This window comes from Vollenhovia emeryi, unplaced genomic scaffold (genome assembly GCF_000949405.1).
Source record: "Vollenhovia emeryi isolate VEMERY1.0 unplaced genomic scaffold, V.emery_V1.0 DF939198.1, whole genome shotgun sequence".
Classification (NCBI taxonomy): Eukaryota; Metazoa; Arthropoda; class Insecta; order Hymenoptera; family Formicidae; genus Vollenhovia; species Vollenhovia emeryi.
In genome coordinates this window covers 266,565-290,449 of record NW_011967168.1, presented here as the reverse complement: position 1 = coordinate 290,449, position 23,885 = coordinate 266,565, and the positions used below count along the sequence as shown (strand labels likewise).

The following is a 23,885-nucleotide window of genomic DNA, read 5'->3' as shown; positions in this document are numbered from 1 at the left end:
TGTCTCTCCCTGTCTCTCCCTGTCTCTCCCTGTCTCTCCCTGTCTCTCCGTGTCTCTCCGTGTCTCTCCCTGTCCCTCCCTGTCTCTCCGTGTCTCTCCCTGTCTCTCCCTGTCTCTCCCTGTCTCTCCGTGTCTCTCCTTCTCTCCCTGTCTCTCCGTGACTCTTCGTGTCTCTCCCTGTCTCTCCCTGTTTCTTCGTGTCTCTCCCTGTCTCTCCGTGTCTCTCCCTGTCTCTCCCTCTTTCTCTCTTGTACACGCACCGGCATAAATGCTGTACGTCCCTATCCTTGTGAGGTACACGCACACAACTAGAGTCCCTGTAGTTGTGTGCGTGCACCTCACAAGGATAGGGGCAGCATTTATGCCGGTGCGTGTACGACGACAAATTGCAACAAGCTGCAGCGAGCTATGTGTTGACTCAAAGATAGTACATGAAAATAAATTAAAACGCAGTTCGTTCACCGCGGCCTGGTTGATAATAAGATTGTCATTTCTCTTTGCTCTCTAAAAATCAGTTACTCGTTAACTCGACTAATTGATAGGTCTGGTCCGACAACTCACGGCCAACAGCTCGCGCGATTTGAACGAAATCGAGTCGTATAGCTTGGCTGTGGCGTACGAGCCAATTTTTCAAGGGTGATTTATCGCGTATCTGAAATGCACTTCTTTTGTCAATGTCGCGACGAAGTGAACCGGAACTATCGGAATGAGAATTCAATTGGACAAGAGCTTTCTCTCTCTCCTTTTCTCTCTTGTGGCAAACGTGTTTTCAAAAAGTGTTTTCCAGTGGTGCCATTTACATTATTGGCATGCGGTTTCGATGCGAATCGATGAATCACGGCGCATCCGTGTGTATAATGTAAAATGCAAATTAACGTATCGCATGATAGAGATTATTCCCTAATTTAGGATATTAAATAGAACGATAAATCAGAACGTTCTTCTAGAACTGAAATTGAACTCCTACTTTATTTGCGGCTCCTATGACGCATTTCAAGCGAAATATATTATACGTTCAAAGTATGCAATGTACGCTCCTAAAATACTTGGGTGGAATAGGAGCGGGGCGCCAAACGTAACAAAGATTATGCCGCGGAAAGTTGAAAATTTCTCGGCGCAAAGCAGCACGCAATCTCTCGTCGGACCGCCGTCGCCCACCGCATCCTCTTTATCATCATCCTCGGCTGAAATTTATGCGTATTAGTCTACGCGCTATAACTGCAGACTCGCGCGAGCCGCAAGAAGAGAAACCACCCGCGTAGTTTCCTGCGCACGAACGCGCGTAAAATCGCGCGGTAACGGCGCATAAAGGGCGAGCGGAGGAATGCGAAGACGGGGAAAAAGACGCGTCAGCACAATGCGTGGAGGAGCGAGGGATGTACAAGGGCCTGCGAGCATGCATCGGCGCAATTTGCTCGTAGCTTCCCGATAATGATTTAATTTGCCACGGTACGGCAGATTTATGACGGCGAGCCTAGCCGTTGTCCACGTACGCGTATGTACATACACGCGCGCGTGAGGCGCGTAAGTGCATCGTACGTGGATAACAAACCGCGTGCACACGTACGCCTGTAAAGTAAGGCTGCCCCGACAACGGTGTCCTGGGTGTCCCATCGACCGAACAGCGCGGACCTATTGGCGGCGCTCGCCCTTATGGACGCCCGGTTCTCACGCAATACCGTATAATTGCTCAATTTTCTCCGGGAGCCCCGTGAAACTGCAACGAACAGCCGCAGTAATCGACCCCACCGGGCGTGTATATCGTAGAGACACGGAATTTCGCGAAATCGCGGCGGCCCGGCAGCCACGCCACGGCGTGGGCCTAGATATTTCCGCAACCCCGGGGGTAGCAAATCCGCTTTTCCCAGCGCTGAGAGCGCTGTGAGTGCCCGCGCATTGGGGAAATTAACTCGGATTTTCTCGATGTAAAAGATTCGCGGCGGTACCAGCCACGGCTGCAGCCGTACGGCCACGTGGCTACGAATACGACGGATGCTCGAGACAAGGAAATTCTCTGCGTAATAACGAACAAATCTCCGTATAATAACGAGCGCTCTGGTTGCCGTCGTCTGGCGGAACGGCCGATTTCAACAAGCTACTTAATATTTTACACGCACAACTCTGTTTACCCGTAGTGCACCTACACCTCTCGCGGGTAATGCTCGTTTTTATTGGCCCATAAAATCCACGGCGCAGAGGCACGCGTGTATGTCCCCCGTGCGAGGGGCGAGGTGGTTTCGACGCGTAACCGCTGTAGACCTCGAGCCTACTCGTGCCACTCACGTGCGACTTTTACGCAGGCCCTTAAGACCCTATTTAGCAGCGGATCATACAAGCCGCGTTGACTTAAATCCCAGATTAAATGTCTCTTAAATTTCCATAGCGGCTGAATCACCGACTTTAGTTTGACGATGCAGCTTGAAGCAGCTTCGACTCGCGTGTGTAAAGCATCACAGATGAGGGCATTTATTCTCCCGTAAGAAGGTGACATTAACTCGTTGCATTGCGCGAAAGACCGACATAACATTTTATACGACGCGTCACAAGTGTGCCCTAATATTTTTATTAATATTTTAAATTGAGAAATCGCACAAATGCATAAACAGTGCAGCAAGACTTGAATTACAGATACCGATGAATTTTTCAATACAATGTAAAGTGTAAATCCCACGCTCGCGCTTATCCGTAGGATCATTCGATTCTCGGATTACAGTGCTGTAAATGATACTGTAAATGATAGTTGCACAGATACTTCTCTCGTCGCTCTGAACTGCGGTACATGTAATATTCATCCTTGCGGTACCGCAAGCAATCGCCGCAATGATCTGCTCGGGATACCGTGTCACCTGCTTCATGGATCTCGACGAATTTGCGCATAGTGTAAACGAAGCGATCGCCTCGGCTCTCGCGGTGCTATATCGTTAGGATTGCACGCGCGTATACACGAGAAGCCAAATGTAATTGGCATCGATACGTAATGTTCGGTAATTCCAGGCTTGCCCGGTAATGGCCTTATTCCCCTGGGTCAATCCTCCGGTGCAACCTCCATTGTGGCGGCATAACGTTGAATTAGAATTGAATCTAACTATGATCACCCTTTTCGCCATTCCGAACACTGATTGCCTGACCGTAGCCAGGTCAGATGATTTCAAATCGCATCGCATTATTTATCTCGACTAATGCAAATCGATGAACAATGAATTCGGATGACTAAAGGACTGTCAAAGATATTTGAACAATTTTCGCTCTGCAACTTTCTCGAATTTGATATCACTCGAGTATGAGTAGATGAAAGGAATTGTTTCAAAGTTGAGAGTAACTTTTCCGAGCGAGATACAGTTTTATTATTTTATATCGCTATCGCGCTAATATCTAACTCTCCAACGCGAACGGAATTGAAATTTTATTTAAGTTCACCGCGAGTTTAAAATTCACCATCTAACACCCACGCTATCTGCGGAGCAATCGCTCTCGCGATATCTCGCCTACTGTGTTACCATTTCCACCGGAGGGAGCGAAACGTGTATCGTAATTAATTTTATCTTCCCCCAACTCGGTCTTTTACCACGGTCGCGGGCGAGTGTCGCCGCGGTCTCGTTGATAAATCGCGCTGGCCATACGCTCTCGTCCAAATCGTTTTCCGCACGAAAATTTTATCAGGCACAGCCTTCTTTTCCGACAACGTACGAGGATTTCCGGCCTGCCCGGGACAAACGGGGTGGGCTTTACCCTTGAAGAAGCGGACCCTTTAGCCCGCTTATCTTGAGTCCAGGCGCACGAACTCTCGCAAGAACGCTCGGCGGTATCATCGGGCGCGGGTATCAAGGCTACTACGTCGGGACGTGTCTATTAAATTTCCAAGAACGATCGCGAGAACCGATAGGTTCCAGTCACGGCGGCTGCAAAATGCACCGCAGACATGCATCTTGTCGCGTGACTCTTCTTCAACGAACGGCACTTATGTATAAGTCATTATTCCACTTGAACGAAGGAAGCGATCGTTCCTTGCGCAATTAGTTTCATCACATACCGCCATATCGTAAACGAACGCAATAATGGCGTCGCGTTTTATATCTCGGTTGATCACCCGCAAGACTCGTGATTGCTTTCGCCCCCCACACACACATTTGATCTTCATGTAAATCTATGGACATTAAAACTAAGTGTATCGCCAGCTTGGCATCGCGTTGTTACTCTATTATCGCGCTATTACTTTATTATAATATCCTGTAACAGTTTACGTTCTCGTATCCCGTCTGATGAGTGACCGGTTTAAAGTTTACTTTCGATCGTGCTGGCATTTTGAAAAGGTAAACGAGAGGAAATTTAATTAACTTTTATCTCCGCGATTAAATTGGAAAATAACCTTGAAACGTTTAATTTGCCGTAATTACGCCGCGGCGCCGCGACTTAAATTTTCATGGAGTAAAGTGTGTTTAAAAAATTGTTCTGGGGGATACGCTTCTCCGATGGAAATATTCCGCTGCGTACTCGCATGAATCTCGTGATCGATTGGCGATGTCAATGTTATCTATTCGGAAACGTTTTCGGGTAATGAGCAAATATCTTCCGCTCGTTGCACAAAATAAATCGCGGCGCGCACGGCTGGCATTCCCAGGCACTCCATCAATTCCGCTTTTCCGCGCCTTCCACTCCCGCCGATTCCCAAGTTGTAGCTGTATAAAAAAAAGAGTCGTTGAAAATAATTGTTATTGCGAGGCGCAGCGCGACAGCCGGCGGCAAGAAATATCGGCTCCTACCGCACATTACTCACGATCCGTTGAGACCGAGTTTGAAACAACTCCTTGAAGACTGTCCCGATGAATTATTCCGCGGTTACCCAGAAGCGTCCCAATGGACGAGGAATTGAAATACAAGCGCGGTATCGTGAAAACATTACAAACTCTGGTCTTCAGCGACGGCGCTTTCCGTTGGAATTTATCAACTGACGGCGCGGCATCAGATATAATTGAAATGGCATCCCCGGCGAACAAGTTGTATCGATTTTTGCGAAAGCTGGATTATTCCCATCGACGTGCTATTGTTACGAAAAGATATATTTGAGTCAATCTCGCTTACAAATAATGCTTTATCGCTCGCATAGAGATATCCTCGCAATAACGGATTGCCAGCCGTTACCGCATTTGGCAAGACGGTTACTATATCAGCAACGGTAACAGCTATCGTGTCAATAATTCGTGCGGCGGTAATATATCGCCGTCGTATATCTTCTTTACCACGGACGTGGACGCAACATGTGCGCCGTGAGTGAACGATTAACGCGGTTTTCTCATTATCGGCGTCGCGCTTTAATTTAACAGCTCGCCGCCTCCCGAAAATATGTATATATCGCGGGTTTATCGGATAAGCTGCCCGGTGAGAGATCGAGTCGTCGCCTGATCGGGGACCAAAACAGTTTTCTCCCCGTTCGTCAGATCTATCGCGCTATTAATAACCGGCAATTAACGCATATATGTACCCGAGCCGCCGGGTCCGATGGCAATCAGCACACCTAGTCGATTTATCATCAACCGTCCCCCCCCCCCCCCGTCAGATAAAGGCGTCAGTGTTGTACGAAAAAGCGAAATATCGGCGACCTAGTCGCGCCGCGTAAAAGTGAAACCCGGCACAAAAGGGGCCGTAATAAATCAATAGGTCAATTAATTCCGCTTTCGCAACAAAGAGCGATTTGTCACCGTTGGGGACCGTGGGCAAAAAAATGCGAATGATCGTTATTGCGGCGCCAATGACAGGCGACTGCGAGAGATATCGCTTTTCGCGCGGCATTACTCGCTGCATGCAGCCGGGGCCCCGCGCGCGTTACAATGAATACGATCCGAGAGGCCGCGCCGCGCCGGCCGTTTTCTCGCACGCCCGCGCGCGAACACGTCCTGTAGAATGGAAAATTGAAACACGATTGGTGCCCTGGTAAAAGAATCATGGCCGCGAGAGAGTCCGACATAATGCGCAATACCGTAAACCGCGGCAAATATTTACGACCACGTCTCCCCCAGTAGCGAAAGGCTAGGAGGCGTGAATATGCGAGGCACCGCGCGCAAGCATATATGCGGGCGACTCGAATCAATGTGTTCCCCCGGTAGGGGAACAGGTTCCAGTCTCTATGAGCGCCGCGTACGACCACGTATGCGCGGTTAACATATAATTACCGGTAATAGGTAATCAACGGCGAGCTGCTCCTCCGTCCAATTAATGCGTATCTATTTCGTCGGATCTAAGCGGGACGGTGGGTGGTCCCTTATTACTTTCGGCAATTAGGCCTTAATGGGCCACTCGTTTTTGTGTCTTTTAGACGCGGGAAGGGGGGGGAAAAAATGATAAAGCGATTAAGGTCGCGGGCGTTTTATTGCGCGAGGAGGATGGGTATATATTCCGCAATATCTGCGGATAACATCTCGTAGACTCAAGAAGCAGCCCGTGTAAAGGGCTGGTAAGAAGCTCGATCTCATGATAAATGATGCGATCGCTTCGCGAGCCCGTTTCCCGAATACACGCGCGAGCTCCACGGACTTCCGGTATAATGGAACTCAACTTCGCTCCCAGTGTCGCCGGCCTGTCGATCGCAGCGTCTTTCAAATATAAAATACGACGAGAAAAGACCCCGAATACACCAAATCACGCAAAGTATCTCGGTCGAGTCCCTTTTGCGATCGACGTTGCGATTATTAAGGCCGTTCAGCGCTCGGCCATTTCATTGCCATTCGTATATCTCTCGCGGTTCCAATTAACGTGCGGACGTACGGCGAGTACGCGGGCTCAATTAAGCCAACGGCGCGCGATACTATTTTCCCTACTGGATTGCTCGCGAGAGCCGATCAGGACGCGGAGTCTCGGAGCGGCTGATTTAAGGCTAAATTAAAGGCCGCTAAAACCCGCCAAGTTTCACCAAGAGATGCACCGCGGCCGTTAGGAACTGGGTGTTTATGGACGTTGTAATCGTCGGGCGCCTTTTTTGTCGCCGACATCTCTCCCGCCCGCCGTGGAAAACGAACCAGAACCGGCGCACAAACACGCACGCACGCGGTAGCCATCATTATACGCCACCTACACGGAAAGTCCGGGGCGACTATTCTAATGGCGGTATAAATCACGTTTCCCCCGCTCCCCCAGCGGGAGGCATTCATCGTCATCGGGGATCAGGGATCTTTCTCCCCCCCGGCCGAATTCTTTCTCTTATCTCCCGGCCGGACGTCCGGTTTCGTCCTCGACTTGTCGAGGGGCGGCGGTACTCTCCGCGCGCTCTCCGGTTGCCTGGAAAATCCGTTATCTTGCTCTCCCGCGATGAACCGTCGGATCTGCGCGGGATTGTAGTAACGGGAGGCATTACTCCGCGCACCACCCAGTTCGCACGTTGCGCAGGGATAATACTCCAGGAGCCGACGGAATCGCATATCTCACGAGAAGATTAATCCCAGCAGCGAGCACGATGCTGGAGCGCTAAGTGCCGCAATAATCACGCATCCATAGCGATCCGCGCGTTATCCACGCGTCATCTTCGCCGCATCCCTCGTAAAACGTCAGTCGGTGCGCGCGCGCGCGCGCGCGACTATTAGCGTGTGTGAACTGTTGTGCGTATCCTGCTCGAGAAACGTTCTCACGGGAAATGTTCCCGGTAGCCGCCGCTGCCGTTTGTCGTTTGCGGGATTTTTACCGCGCGAAATGTGCAAGCGGGACAGGAAGTGAGAGACGAGGAGGCGCAAAAAGCGGAACAAAGACGAAACTCCGTTTCCATCGAAGAGGAGAGCCCTCCTCGATCCCGTTAATCTCGCCAGTGTCCACCTTGAAACAGATTCCACGCGTACTGGCGCGGCCAGAGGCGTTCATCGGCATGAGAGTCGCCTGACAAACGAAATGTCAACGAGACGGGAAAAGGGGAACGCGAAAAGACGATGCAAACGTGAATACGCGAAATCAGATGGTGGGCGCCAGACGCGCTCGCGGGCAGTTCGCGAAAAACGTATTCCGACTCGGACCCGACCTCAGTTCTGCATTTTAAGGCCTGTGTCCACGATGCTAGAACTTGGCCCAAGTCCTAGTTCCGAGAAATGTGTGGCCAATCAACGTGCGGCTCTTATAGAATAGCCGCAAGTTGACTGAGTACACATTTCTCGAAACTAGAACTATAGGACCAAGTTCTAGCGTCGTGGACACAGACCTATACACTGTAATGAAAATGCTAAGAGTAGCTCTGTCTCTTTCTAACTGTCCCCTCAAGCATGTGTCTACGACGCTAGAACTTGGACCAAGTGTCCAAGTTGGCTTTCAGAAGGAGACAAAGCCGCTCACTTTTAGCAATTCCACTATGTTGCAAGACACAGAATTGACCCCCAGAAGCCGACCATCGGGAAATACCACGAGCGGAGACTCTACTCGGTACGCGGCAAAAACGCGCGGAGGCCCCTCGCGCTTGGCACCGAGAGACCCGCGGAAGAAGAATCACGGCCGGTCGTCTCTGCCCGGACATAATCCCGTAGCTTCGTATCCTCGATTCGCTCGTCTCCCTCGCGGCATTACGGTGCTGCGACAGCGGAACACACCCATGACGGCTTATATGCGTCTCTCTCGCATTCGATTGTACGGAGATAACTCGCCGGATACAAAGTCTGATGTCATTGGCGATCTCTCCCGGGCGATTATCGTGCGCATAACTCGTTACACGGTCGTAACGTTACGCGGCGACGGCGATTGACATTTACAATAATTTATTGGCGCATTATTAAATTCCCCGCTGCGGCAGAGGAGCATAATCCCGGTACTAACAAGGCGCATATTGAGCAAGCGCGTACAACCGCGTCGTTTATGCGGAATCATTCGAATTTCTGGAACCGATACCAGAGCCCGGGTCCTATGAAGCGACGCACTTTCCCGAATTAATTGCTATTTACAAAACAAACTCGAATGCCCGGGACGTATTGCGACCGAATAAATTAACGGAATAGTGCATAATTGAATTGGAATTTCTGTCATAATATTCGGACGTGATTCAAACTACATGCATTAGACACGCAACGTGGTGTTTAAAGGGAACATTCGAATTCGCCGGGGTGGAAATTTTTGGTCAAATATTAGCAGATTTTCACATACGCCGACAAGAGAACTTTTTCGAACGGCAATACAAATACCAATTATCTACATTGTAATTGGAGTGTATTATAAAGTGGACAAATCTCCCTAAAGCGCACTCGCAACGCGACAAATTTTAATTTCCATAAATTAATAAAACAAAATTCTCGCCGCCACACTCGTGATAACGCAATATAAAGAGGGAATTTGCAGGCGGTCAAATTTAGCTGCTCGCGATTGAAAGATACCTTTAATTGTGTAATTCGCTTTAGCGGTTAAAAACAAATACGCGCTTTATTTTTTACATTACTTTTATTGCACTTGATTCTTTTATTTTGTAACTAATGAGAATATACTTCAAGTCGTCAGCAGTAATTAACAACGCCAGTGTTTTCTTAACCGTATCTGGCATTTTTAACAATACAGAAAATTTTTTGCGAAATACATGCCTCAGTGGTCGAATTGGTGAGACGCCCGCCCAGAGAGCAAGGGTAGTCCAGATTCAAATCCTGGCTGAGGTAATATCTTTCGCAATAAATGTCTGTAGTATTAAAAGTGCGTCATATGGTCGAGAAAAGACTCAAGTTCTTATTTTGTATTGACATCTGTCAGATCATTCTCGTTCACATTTATATCCGTCGGGTCAGAGAACGGGGGAAAAAAGGAATATATAAAAATTCAATCAGGATTACGTGCCGCAGCAGTAAAATCATTATCAACGACACCGCGAACTCTAATTAACGCCGCGCATTTGACACCGAGGTCAAGCGTTTCCACGGATTCCGATAATTAATTTCCCTCGGCGATCACCGCGGCCGGCGGTGAGTGCGATAATCAACGAACCCCGTAACGGCGGCAGATCGTATCGGCTCCGCCGGTCGAGGCGAGGCTAATCGTCTTTTACGGTTGTCAGCCGGTGAGCAGGCCGCGCGACAGGCGCGACAGATATTCGCGTGTGCGACCAACAATCGCCATCGGGGGGAGCCAATACGCGCTTAGACGTCGGCGCAAATATGCGTCGTAAAAGCCCGGCCGTTAGGCCTCGTCGACCGCTAAACATGGGCGTCGACGTGTCTCGCTGCTGCGACCGCCCATCGGTATTCCCCGTTGGTCGTTCAATAATAATTTATACAACCAGCCAGCGGCGTGTGTCCAGTTCGCAGGGTAAAGTCACCTTAACGATCGCCGGCGTGCCGAAGCGGGCAACCCTGAGTAAGTAAAAGTTAAGGTCTGCGTCCACGATGCTAGATCTTGATCCAAGCTTTTATGGAATTAGCTGCAAGTTGATTGGCTAAACATTTCTCGAAACTAGAACTTGGACCAAGTTCTAGCATCGTCGACACAGGCCTTTGAACCTTTAGCCGCACTCCCAACCTTGGCACCCGCATTTCAACCAAGATTGGCCCAGCCTTCATTTAAATCCGGAACGAGAACGTTGGGCCAAGAATGGTTATCAAGCAATGGAGCCAGTTCTGGACAGTTTCTGGATAAGTCATCGGCCTCACATAAGTTCCCAGCGTTGTCCCGTGATTGGGCTAGAATCGATCGCAAAATAGGCCATTCCTTGCAAACTAATGTGGGCCAGTCTTGGATATTTCAGAATCAGTTATCATTTTTCTGGTCCGGCTGTCATTCTTGGTTCAAGCGTGGCCACTTGAAATAGTACATAAGGAAGAGAGTTTTAAGTACTTTACTAAATTTATATAATAAAAATTATAATCCACATTTTTTTCTAAGTCAATTCTGAGCGAAGGCCTGATCATCGAGAATTGGCATACCAGCTCACAAGCGAAACTTGGCCGATACTCGGCTCATGCTTGGAGACTTGGCGTACCAACTCTGGGCCGACGCGTGGCCGATACTTCAACATCGGCAATTCTCAAGGCCTGTGTCCACGACGCTAGGTACTTGGTCCAAGTTCTAGTTTCTAGCAATTCTATAAAAGCTGCAAGTTGATTGGCTACACATTTCTCGGAACTAGAACTCGGACCGAGTTCTAGCGTCGTGGACACAGACCTTTACTCGGAGTAGGCGGCGAGGTGTACAACGTGGTACCGGGCATTCGCGGCCGCGATTGACGGTGCCCGGTGCGTGCACGATTTTATGCTAATCGAATTCGCTTTGTCGCGCCCGCCGGGTTCTCTCCCGGGAAACGCGCAAGCGCGGTGTTGACGCGCGTAGACGGGCACTCTTCGCGCGAGATAAGTGCGCCTCCCGCCCTACACCTGCGAATCGGCATTCGTGCAATCGCCACGATCGATTGCATCGGCGGTGCGGGTGTGCATCACGCGATTAGCGAGCTGGCAATTTATGCCGACCGGGTCGCGCTCGCAACGAGTTGCGCGCCGATTAATAATTCAAGCGCTCGCGATCCCGCGCGCCTGGAGAACGCGCGCTCCGCGGATTTGTCACGTTTCGCGCGATTATTAACGACGCGCTGGACATGGACCGGTGCTTTACACACGGGCGAAGATCTTTGTCGATTTCGTGCGAGGTCTTTCCGATCGTCACTGGCGTGCTCGCTGCGATTAAAGGTGGTGCGACAGATTCGAATTCGCGCCGCTCGTGCATACGTCGCGCCGATAGAAATTCCTTCTACGCCGAAGAGGACGCGGCTGTAACGTAAACCGTCGTAAATTATCGGCCGATATGCGGAATTAATCGAAGCCCGCAAATATACGACGTGTACCTCATATATTCTCCGTCAGCCCGTACAATACGAGCGAATAAAAAAGAAAACTGCTCGAGTAACTTTCTGGTAACCGTGCGTCGCGCCAATGTAGAGATATATTATATATGTACGTGCCAATTAGCCACATTCAAACGGGGTAGCAAATTCTCAACTAGTAACGACGGTAAACGTGTACTAGGTCGCGGAATCGATAATGTTGTCACGTGTGTGCACGTTCTAGAATTCGCGATAACGGTTCGCGAAATCACGGCTGATCAACCTGATCGCGCATCGAAGATGGAAGCTTCTTTTTTTAATACTATCACTTTATTCGCGAAGCTTATTGTAAAGGCGAAGCTCACATTTGTACCTTTTCACAGTACAACGGATTACACTTTTGACAAGTTTGAATTTTTCGAAAGATCCCAGCGCGTTGATTTACATGAAACATTCGAAATGCAGAATCCGATAGCGAATGGAAGTCGCAGTCGCATTTATTAAATTAAATCCGATCGGCGGATATCGGCGAATCGGAGATCCCCTCGACTAAAGGATGAAATATCGCGCGAGTGCAAGTAACATATGCACCATAACTTCCAATTATTTCATTTCGGCTGAGAGCGCACGGGTCGATCTACGGATGTCATATTTGTCTTTGTCGAGCGTACTCCGTATAATCGGTGAATAAATCCTCCGAAAAGAATCAACGGAAATCATGATTATTAACCCTTTAGAAATCTCGGAAGGATGGATTTCTCTCCGAGTGTATTCGGAATAGCGAACAATTACTACTATGTTATCCGACCCGAATAAAGATATTTAACGACTGTTCGGCTTCCAAACTTCTTTTTGGGCCCCAAAGGGTTAACGAAGTCAACGACGTGACGTCCTGCCCGTCGTCAAAGCGAATCGCCCGATAACAAATCACTCCTTATATGGCCAATCAAAATTTGTGAGCATACTGCAGAGAGAGAGAGAGAGGAAAAAGGATAAGTGAGGGCGGGAGAGAGAAACGTATATAACGAAACGAACACGACAATAAAGGGGAAAGAGGAAAAAGAGATGGAGGAGACGAAAACGCCGCGAGGCCCCATGCCGAGCCCAGTCACGGCCGGATCTCTTTCGCCTTCTTTGAGATCCTTCGACGAGGCCCCGCGTCTTCTTCTTCTTCTTCTTCTTCCTTCTCCTCCTCCCCCCTCCCCCCTTTCCCTTCCTCTTCTCTTTGCCTTTGTAAGTCTGGCGCCGTGATTTTTCACGGTCTGCGTCGAGGGCTAATCGAAATAGCGAGCGCCACCTCAGCTCGACTATATTTAGCCCTTTTACCGCCTCTCGTCCTCCCTTTCTCTCTCGCCTCTCTCGCTCTACATCGTCGATCGTTTTATTTCGCCGGAGCGCGAGAATACCTGCCTCGTGACACCAACGATGATAATATGGTGTTTCGGTGCAGTGTAAAGTAATCTAGATTATTAGGTTTTAATATGTATGCTAGTTGATACGAACGCAAATAGAATTTCTAGTGGCGCGCTGTTTATGAAATTTTATCGTTTATTCATGCTTGCCCCGAATACTGTGTACTATTAATAAAATGTCCTCGTGATAATGTAAAACTAAGAAAGACAAACGATGAGAGATACAACAACAAGGAAAGTACAATGGAGCTTTTTCGCTTCATTATCAAATTATATAATTATGGATATCTCGATGTCAGTCCTGTCTACATAAAAAATATTAAATTCTGTATTGCCAAATATTAGCGTAATTTTGGTTACTCGATATCTCAACAACTGGCTGTTAAAAAATGACTGGACCACAACGTTTAGACTGAACGACTGAAATCTATATTTACAATAGATTTGCGTGTATTTACGTGCCTCCTTTTTTACGGTCCACGTAAAAGTTTTACATTGTTTCATTCCGAGAGCTAATCGGGATATGCAAACGTCATCCCGGCCTCGGCTCCTAAGCCTTCACCTTCTCTACCTTCGAAAGCGTCCTCCCGCCTTCTTTTTATGTCGGTCGCATGGACCTTCGGGATACTTGTTCCATGACGCCTGACGCGCCGTCGGAGGTCCGAACTCTAACACCTTCGTAACAAGAAATAGAATAATGCGAACCGATGTTGATCATGCTGCAGATTAGCACGTCCGTAGCTGCGCTCCGGCATTAATCACCCACGGTCACTGACAGGTCCCGCCGTTTCTTGTCAGATAGCGATTGATGGTTGAAATAATGAGTGGCAAGTTCCAATAAGCTTTGCATTAACGTCCCCCCCTCTGCTTTTGCGATGCCGAGCGATATCGAGCGGTGTCCTTTCCACGTTGAAGAGCTTACACTTCATGGGAACTAAGCATAATACTCGGCAGCGTACGCTGATATAAACCAACTCGGTAGAAACTCAATTTCCAAGTACTTAAGGTGAACATACTTATATAATATTAATACCCAGATATGAGAGAGAGAGAGAGAGAGAGATATCTCGCACTGAATGCGCGCCGCTACCAATCCAGTCTCCGCTTCGCTTTCATAACTTCGTTATAATCTCTCATATATCGCATTAATATTTCCGCATATCGTCGCCGCCGGCGGTGTTAGCGCCAAATTACGAAGAGATACGCCCCCGCAAGTCTACCATTTCTCGCGCCCGCCGTTCCTCCCACGTTGAAGATCGCGATTTGTTTCATTCTAGCGTAAAACGCGACTTCCACGCTTAATTAGACGATCCGCCGGCATTTACGGACGACGTCGATGTTCTGAAGTACACGATACCCGTGTGCGCAATCGGTTTTGCGAGCCACAGTAAACGATGATAGTATTGCGACCGATAAAAGATTGTCCGAGCATTATTTATTACGAGGTCTGGGCGCTGAACGTATTACTCAAAATTAATTGGCGGACGTAAGATAACACGCTTGGAGGTTGAAAAACACCGAGACAACGCTCTCGTCCCTACGTTGCAAAGGGTAAACGAGCCTTTCAGGATGACGTACGCGCCACTTCCAAGCTAAACGGCCCATTCGTATTCGGCGTCGCCGAGAGACGTCACAAGGAGCAATCTCGCCGGCGCGTAGCCTCCGCGTGTTTGGGTAACACGAGACCCGGTTTTGTGTTTCAGGCAGGTATGCTGCGCGGCGATCACGGCGAGTTCTGGCTGGAACCAGTCGCCGTATCCCTGGAAGAGAAACGCGGCACGTCGCCGGCCGACGGAGCGACGAGTGGCGGCTTAGGCGCCGGTGCCCGCAGCACGTCGGTCCACGAGGGCCCGACGGCCGGCCGGCCTCATCTCGTCTACCGGCGCTCGGCCGAGCAGCAGCAACGGCAGCTCGAGATCGGCGCCGGCGGCCGTAGCAAGCGACGGCGCAAAAAGAAGAGGAAGCAGGAGAGAAACTGCGGCACCCGCGGTGAGAACAGACCCCGACACCTTTTTCTTGTTCCTCTTTCGCCTCTCGCCCGCGCGTCCCCCGCACTCGCCGCGCCGTCTTCCCACACCTCTCGTGCGCTCTCGCCCTCTCTTGTAATATGTATCACATGTATTTATGTGTCTGCCGTGTATAATGTAATTGGACGCGCCGTGGTATGGAACGTGGGCGTGTCATCGACGCCTCGTCTGTCCTTTATTTTTCGCCGACGATAATATCCGTGCGGGGAGGAAGGTGCAGGGTGGGCGAGAGAGAAAGGGTGTGCGGAGCGCTTGGTCTCGCGCGAGAATATTGAAACTCGCGGTATTAGAATCGATTCTAATCGATGTGTCTAGTGTTGTCTTTCGGCCGCGATAATGACCAACTCGACACGTGAGCCTTCCCGCCGAGTTGCGTGATGATTCGAACGATAGCGCGAGCCGAGTCTATCGAATCTAGTTCGATCGCGGTGCAAGTCGCGAAATTACCGTTCACCGCAGGTCCTTGGCGCTTGAGCTTTACGACCTAGCCACCCTCTCTGGCGGTCCTACATTTCGATGGATTAAACACACGCACGAGCGCGTCGACGTTTAGAGAAGTAAGATCGCACAATTGATAGGTTTCTCCGTAGGAACCCATGAGGGAATAATCCGTTTCGCGCAAACCCGTAATTAACTACAATGAATATCCATTTCGGCAAGTCGGTCGAGCGCTATCGGGCGGACTGAATAAAATCTTAATTGCAGACTTACGATCTGCCAATCTACGTAAATCAGCCGCGGCGTTAAAACGCTCCGTGGTACGTTAGTAGCGGCACGGCTATCTTTCTCGCTCGAGCAATTGGCAAGGACTTTACTCGAGCATTTCCGGCAACGTTAAAAATGATCAGGGCCACGAGTAAACTAACGGTAAAAGCGCAGCCATTAAGAGACGTTAGCTACTACATGTGATCGTGACAGCGCATGAAATATCCGACAGAACCGCGTCGATTGACAGAGACGCGGCTCGAATGGCAAACTCAACCAGGCCTCGTCCAAGTTCAAGGCCGTGGGCGAAGGAAACATCATCAGGCGAAACGATGGCATCGTTCCAAGAGATCGATCAGCACGCCGCGCCATGTCGAGGCTCTTGTCGTCGCTGACACAACGATGATGGCTTTTCACCAGGACGGCGACGTGGAGACCTATCTCCTGACCATCATGAACATGGTGTCCGCGCTCTACCTCGACCCAACCATCGGCAATTTCATCAACATTGTCGTGGTCAGAATTATTCTCGTCGAGGAGGAGGACGCGGAGGTATATTTGCGGTTTAAAAACGCTTTCAGATCAATTACGTGATAAACGTACGTTCGTGCGCCTCGATAGATGGAACGATTACTCGAAATGAACCGTTTCTGCCCCAGCAAGGACTGGACATCGCGGTGAACGCCGATAAGACCCTATACAATTTCTGCAAATGGCAGCAGAAGCTAAATCCCAGCGACGACTCGCACCCGAATCACCATGACGTGGCGATTCTCGTGACGAGAGAGGACATTTGTTCGCGTGCGAATACTCCTTGCAGTACACTGGGAGTGGCGCACGTCGCCGGCATGTGTCAACCGGACCGCAGCTGCAGTGTCAACGAGGACAATGGGATCACGTTGGCGCACACGATCACGCACGAATTGGGACACAAGTAAGCAAAATGGATAATCGGAAAGAGAGCGGAGGACTCCAAATACCAGGTCAATACGAATGTTTCGACGCAAAAAAAGAAACATTTCCAAATGTGTTTCTGTTCAGTTTCGGAATGTACCACGACACGGAGAAAATCGGCTGCAGTAAACGCGAAGGCGACACCCTGCACGTGATGACGCCAACCTTTGAGGTAGACGCTATTGGAGTGGCGTGGTCTCGATGCTCCAGGAGAGACATCACGAATTTTTTAGAGTAAATGAAAACAACGTTTAATAATCTCAGTTAATTCAGAATTCTGCAACATCCCTTTCTATGTAACATAAATAAAAGGCGTAGCAAATGTACGATAGCATTATGTACGTGGGTCCTCGACTTCCAGCCAGGGAAAAGGCGATTGTTTGGAAGACGAGCCGGCGGGTAACGATTACGCGTATCCGGATTTGCCACCCGGCGCAATGTATAACGCTGAACACCAATGCAGGCTGCAGTTTGGCGTAAGGGAAGCTTTTGTCTGCTCCCCTTTGCAAGAGGTAAACAAAGAGCGTAGAGATAGTAGAGGGCCAGCCTGGCTCCAGGCTCAATCTGATTTAAATAATCGCGGCACTTATGATTGCAGATCTGCTCGAAACTATGGTGCATCGTGGACGGCACCTGCACTACCATGCTGCATCCGGCAGCTCCAGGAACGCATTGTGGGAAACACATGGTACAAGGAAGTTTCTCTCCGAATAATAAATTCTTTTTATAAAATATATACATATACCACTGGCTAAACTTATCCGAGAGAATGACTTTAGTCTGGTACTACGAAGATTAGAATTCTCTAATGGTCTGCGTCGCTCTTTCCACAGTGGTGTCAAAATCAGGAATGCGTACCCATCGTCGATCGACCGCGGCAAATCGACGGCGGTTGGGGCGAGTGGGGCTCGTGGAGCGAGTGCTCGAGAACTTGCGGCGCCGGGGTCTCGATTGTCGAGAGGAAGTGCGACCATCCGGAGCCCGCACACGGCGGAAAGTTCTGCATAGGCGAGAGGCGCCGCTACAAAATCTGTAACACGCAACCCTGTCCGGAAGGCATACCGAGTTTCCGCGCCGAGCAATGCAGCAACTACGACGGCAAAGAGTACAAGGGAAAGAACTATACCTGGCTGCCGTACTTCGACCAAAGTAAGTGGAATTTTAAGCGCTGCGTGCCGCTCGTCTCCGCGATCGCGTATCATTTCCGTAATTCTATAGTTTTCCAAAATTGCACTGTTCATGATTCAGCGGTTTTAGGGGGTATTCTTATTCAATATTCCGAAATACAGGCGACTGTTTGTGAATTTTTTAAATAAACAACACAAATCTTATACGTTTTTGGAATATATTTATTAATCTTGCAACGTATGATTTTTAAAATGCAGCCTACAAAAATGAATATTTAAGGAATTATCGTAGTCTGATCTGGACCGGGACGAATGTTCCTGCGGTGACGGTGAGCATTACACCCTTCCGTTGTCTATTCGGTTGCGTTGTTTTCTCTACTTCCTCTTCCATTCTTTTATTTTTAATAAATAAAACGCAAGTTACAGATAACTCAAAAATTACATCTAACTGAAGTTCAAAGTACACTAAACTGCTCTCCGAGTAAATGTTTGTAGAGTTTGTCACAGACAGATATACCTACAGCACTACCTACAGAAACATAGACAATCACATTGACGGGGGCTAGACAAAAAGAATGCGTCACTAACGACGAGTTGATTCCAGCTGATTCCAGCTGCGAGGCCATGTCATTTTTCGACCTGCAGGCGGTTCGCGTTCAACCTTCATAACTTCTATGATTTTCTACATTTTTCAAGAATTCTTTCACGTGTCTATTCCAGAAATATCATGGAAAAGTATTGAGTGAAAAGAAATCGACTTTTAAAAAATCTAAAACACGAGAATACCTCCCTAATACCCTCTAATTCGACGCGAGATTTGATTTGCATCGTCCCATTTAGCGGAACCTTGCGAGCTTTATTGCACCGATACAGATGAAAGCGTAATCGTACCTTGGGGAGAGGCTGCTCTTGACGGTACTCCATGCAACGTTGGTACCAGGGACATGTGCATCGCCGGTATATGCAGGGTCAGTGTTCCCCTCCAAAGAGGAATTGTGCAGCTTACGACAGAGTTTTAGAAATTGAAAATATAATTTCGACTTTCGGCCCCGAAAGTAGTCTTAAGGTTTAAATAGCTTCAATTTTTAGAAAGTCGGTTGCGATTGGATGGTGGATTCCGATGCTACGGAAGATCGTTGCGGTATTTGTCACGGTGATGGTACTCAGTGCGAAACTACCAGCGGCGTTTACGACAAAAACGACGGTCCCGGATACAAGGAAGTTGTTATCATACCGTCCGGCTCTCGAAACATAAAAATCGAGGAGGTCGGGAATAGCAAGAATTACATCGGCATCGGCGTGCCGAATTCTGACAAGTATTTCCTCAATGGAAAACGGTGCGTATATCTCAGATCGCAAAATTGTGGAACGATGCGAACAATTTATCGCGAAGCTTAAATTTAATCCTAAAACCCGACACAGCTATAATCTAGGCTGGAGAGTCTCGCGCCTCTTGACCACTCGAATTGTGTGTATATACTTTTATAGAGCAATGTAAAAATTCATCTATTGCGTAATTTGAATTTTTTTTTATCAAATATAATAACGACAGGCTGATAGACAAAAATTTGTAAAACATTAACATAGCCAAACTCTTGAATTGAGATTCTGATCGGACAGGCAGATCACTTTAGCGGGCGAATACGAAGTCGCCGGGACACCAGCTTTGTACGAACGTGAACGGGACAGAGAGAAGATCAGGATCCCAGGTCCTATTAAAGAAGATATCGCGGTCTATGTGAGTACATTCTAGCGATATAAATTGCACACGCAATAGTTAGTCAGAAATGAAAACGCTTTCATATTTATTTCAAGAAATTCTGTAATTGCACTTTCATCGTGTATATTTTACCTAATCTGTGAATCGATAAGATTCAACAGTTTTTATTCAAAAGCCAATAATCTGTCGTCATTGTTTCAGTTAATTTACAGAGGTCAATATCGTAACTTCGGACTACGTTATGAATATACCGTGCCGAAAAAAGAGCCCGATCGGGCTCCGGAGTACTCGTGGGTATCCTCCGATTGGACCCTCTGCACAGTCACCTGCGGTGGCGGTACTCAGGCTTCGCACGCGGTCTGTCACGAAAGAAAAAGCGGCATCGTCGAGGACCACTTCTGCGACGGCATAGAAAAGCCGGAGCCGAAGTCGCGCGAATGCAATTCGAATCCATGCCCTGCGAGGTAAGCCAACTTCGAATCCGATAAAGCGATTGTAACAAACTTGGAGAAATACCATTGCCACGTAAACGAAAATACATTCGAAGCGGTTGGAACTCTAAACTCCATTCGATTTTCGATTACCATCTTTTATGCATTCTTACTCCACGATCGAAACTATTGGCTTCGCATTCACGCTGCAAATTATTGACGACTGTGAAAAGATATGAAAAAAAAAGAAAAACATTTCCAAGACATATTTTACTTAGGAAGCGTTTGCACCTTTTTAACAGTATTTTTTATGTTTCAGGTGGTGGGTTGGTCCGTGGCAAATGTGCCCTGTTACGTGTGGCGATGGTGCGCTACGCAAGAGATCGGTGATGTGTGTGTTCTCTGGCGTGGGTACCGATCGATCAGATTTGGCCCTGCCCGATCGCGACTGCGACAAGCACACGCGGCCAGAAGAAATGGAACCGTGCCCTGATCTACCGCCGTGCGGCCCCACTTCGGAGGTACCGTTGATCGTGTACACCGACAACAAGGACACGTCGTTCTACAACATCAGCCTGAACGAGCAGGACGGTATTACGATAGTCGACGGCCTTACCACCGAGGAACCGGAGATCCTCGAATTCGACAATGTCGTCGACGAGAACCCGGACAATTCCATGTACAATACCAAGTCAAAGTGGACAGTATCGAAATGGAGTCATTGTTCGAACGGTAAGAGGAGTAGAAAGGTCACCTGCTCCGTCCCGGGCGATTGTAATCCGAATAACAAGCCGCCCAGTGTCGAGGACTGCTACAGCGGAAAATGGATTACCGGTAATTAGTGTATATTAACCCGATCGATACTTCGTATCATATTTCTTTTGCCTGCGAAATTAGAAATTCTCTTTTCTGACTAAAATCATTATGTATATAAAAGATTATTCCTTAATTATATGATTATAAAATTTTATTACGTGAAAATGTTATATAATATTTTAAGTATATTCGTGTTTTATAAAGCTGGAAAACGCTGTAATAGATAAAAGTCAATGTAGATTAAAACCAAAAAGTATGACTCTTTGTGAATATTAGACAAGACCTTTTCTGCCAAGATGTTTAAAATTCTTATGTAATAGTTTATTGTTTATTTCCAGGAAATTGGGGAAGTTGCAACGCAACTTGTCTCGTGAAGTCCGGAGTTAAACATAGAGAAGTACAGTGTCGCGATCGCGTGACGGACTTGTTATCAAATGATTGCAATCTCGACAGACGACCATTTGATACAAAGCGTTGTTATTACCGACGGCAGTGCGCCAGCGAGAAAAATGGTAATTTTTATCCGTGCAATATTAAAATGTACTCTCGAAAACCTTCCGCGAGTCTTCTATAAAATGTCATTTTTATATGCGAGAAGCTGCGGTTTTTAAGTAGCTACGGTACATACAAAGTGTAAAAAGAAACATTTCTGAGATCTCGACAAAAGATATTCTAACAACAACAATAATCTCTCTCTCTCTCAAAAAATATTTTCAACATTATTTGCGAGTATCTCCGCGACTTTGTCGCGCAGTGTTAATAATTCAGTTCCTCTTTCACGATATTTAAAATTTACGTATAATTTTAAAAGTTACGCTTTCTTCTTCTTCTCTCTTCATATTTGTCGCGCCATTATAATTGATGTTGAATGGAAGTTCAGGGTAATCTAACAGAGTTATAACGGAGAGAATTAGAACGCGTAGCCGCATGTAATGCTAAGTTATGCTAGTTACGTTACAGATGGTTTGGCTTGTCCAAACTTGCGGAATATGCCCTTGTCCAAAGGCGTCGGGAAACTAGAATTTATACGAGGAAACCGCGGTTCGTAACGACTTGCTTTATGAGATCACACGCGACGTCGCTCGATTTGCATGCGCATACGATGCACCTAATACGCGCGTGCGTGTATAAATACTTATTATAAAGTGCTTTAACGTATAGGGACAAGCATCATTAGCATATACAATGCGGCCTAAATAAGCTCCAAAGATTTGCATATCAAATTCTGATTAATTGATTTTTTATTTATAACATAGGTATTTCTTTATGCAACGTAGGAGAAAAACCTTTTTTCAAACTTATTTACAACTGCATTTGTAACACAGCCAGCATTTATCTATCATATCTTTCTCTCAATTTATAAACTTATGTTTACAAGCAGATAAAATCTGCTTGTAGAAGCGGTAATTAACAACGTCAGTGTTTGCTTGACCATATCTGGCATTTTTAATAATACCGAAAAGTTATTGCGAAATACATGCCTCAGTGGTCGAATTGGTGAGACGCCCGCCTAGAGTGCAGAGAGGGTCCAGGTTCAAACTCTGGCTGAGGTAATATTTTTCGCAATAGATTTTCTGTATTATTAAAAATGCCAGATATGGTCAAGGAAACACTGACGTTGTTAAATAAATAAGTTCGGAAAATTTTTTCCTCGCTATATTATAAAGAAAAATAAAACGGTGAAACATTAATTAAATATGCAAATATTTCTACGCTGTACGCACAAGTACATATTCGCGTAAATGTATTTGCGTACACATGTTCGCACGTAATCTTATCTTTTTCAGATTGCAAGGATAGCATGGTTCCATCGTGTGCAAACTACAGACGTATGTGTGATGTATCGTCGATCGTACGAGAAAAGTGTTGCGCCACGTGCACAAAACGACGGCGACACGTCCGTCACAACAGACGACACATCTTTGCCGATTAACAAAATAAAGGGCTGAAAAGTTAAGAGTGCAAAAGTGTTTTGAAAATAAATCCTTGCAACGGACAACACATCCGTCCTGTTTTATCCATATTATCCGAATTAAGATAAAAGCGTGGTGGAAAATTTCACGTTTATTTCACATGTGACAACGAAAAGATGGAAAAATATATGACAGAGGTGATATTACGAGATTATATTTGTAACTTTCTACTACCGCGTTTATATATATGTATATTTTGTATCAAGATGTAACTGTAGCACCATTTATTATGTGCGTGCATCACCCTTTAATAATCCATCTTCCGTTTGTTAAGACAATAATTGCAAAACATTGCAAACGCCAAATACATATTTACCAGATACAATCTTTTAATAGAGAAACGATCAAAATAGCAATGCGAAACTAATATTATTACAGAATTTCTATATAATAATAAAAATAACGGCTCTTATATGAAAAATATTATCTAGTACGTCTTTGTCGCTCCATTCGACGTTTTATTAAATAAATAATACACTAATTACTGTAAATTTTAGGTAATGCCATTTTATGTTAGAACAGGGGCAATTGTGTCATGTCACGCAATAAAGAAATAGTCAATAATTTTGAGATTTTCGAATAAACAAAAATTCCAGATTACTTCAAGAATAGAACTTTCACATTCGTATATCTGGCTGACAATGAGTATCGCGATAAGTTTCTTATTAAAACATCGCGTTAAAATTTTTGATATGAAAATGTTAATACAAAATTTATAAATAATAATGTCCCGCCTTTTTTACATTATAATAATGTAAAATCCATTCTCTATGCACAAGTTTAATCAGTAAGAAACGAAGAAATTTGCAATAACTACCACTTCTCTCACTTTGTACATTGTAATTTATGTCAAATTATTTTGTATTCATTTAAAATAAAGAGTTCCTCTTTTCTCCATTTTCTCAGAAAAGGAAGAACGTAAATGTTTTACGATTACAGACAACTTATAAACGACTCGTAACGGTGTTTGC

The 23,885-nt window shown here is 46.8% G+C and overlaps 1 protein-coding gene across 1 annotated transcript in view; it reads left to right on the top strand.

Annotated features, from left to right (window-relative positions):
- The window catches only part of LOC105561891 (A disintegrin and metalloproteinase with thrombospondin motifs 7-like), a 48,479-nt gene extending 25,360 nt beyond the window's left edge, over positions 1–23,119 (top strand). The window contains exons 4-17 of the mRNA XM_012012248.1: positions 14,865–15,150; positions 16,126–16,445; positions 16,553–16,827; positions 16,935–17,081; positions 17,209–17,359; positions 17,446–17,535; positions 17,681–17,996; positions 18,815–18,942; positions 19,064–19,311; positions 19,595–19,712; positions 19,896–20,158; positions 20,445–20,959; positions 21,280–21,453; positions 22,729–23,119. Coding sequence (XP_011867638.1) covers positions 14,865–15,150; positions 16,126–16,445; positions 16,553–16,827; positions 16,935–17,081; positions 17,209–17,359; positions 17,446–17,535; positions 17,681–17,996; positions 18,815–18,942; positions 19,064–19,311; positions 19,595–19,712; positions 19,896–20,158; positions 20,445–20,959; positions 21,280–21,453; positions 22,729–22,874 — 3,177 coding nt within the window. The 3' untranslated portion in view covers positions 22,875–23,119. The remainder of the gene's footprint in view (positions 1–14,864; positions 15,151–16,125; positions 16,446–16,552; positions 16,828–16,934; positions 17,082–17,208; positions 17,360–17,445; positions 17,536–17,680; positions 17,997–18,814; positions 18,943–19,063; positions 19,312–19,594; positions 19,713–19,895; positions 20,159–20,444; positions 20,960–21,279; positions 21,454–22,728) is intronic.
- Positions 23,120–23,885: the final 766 nt, after the last annotated feature.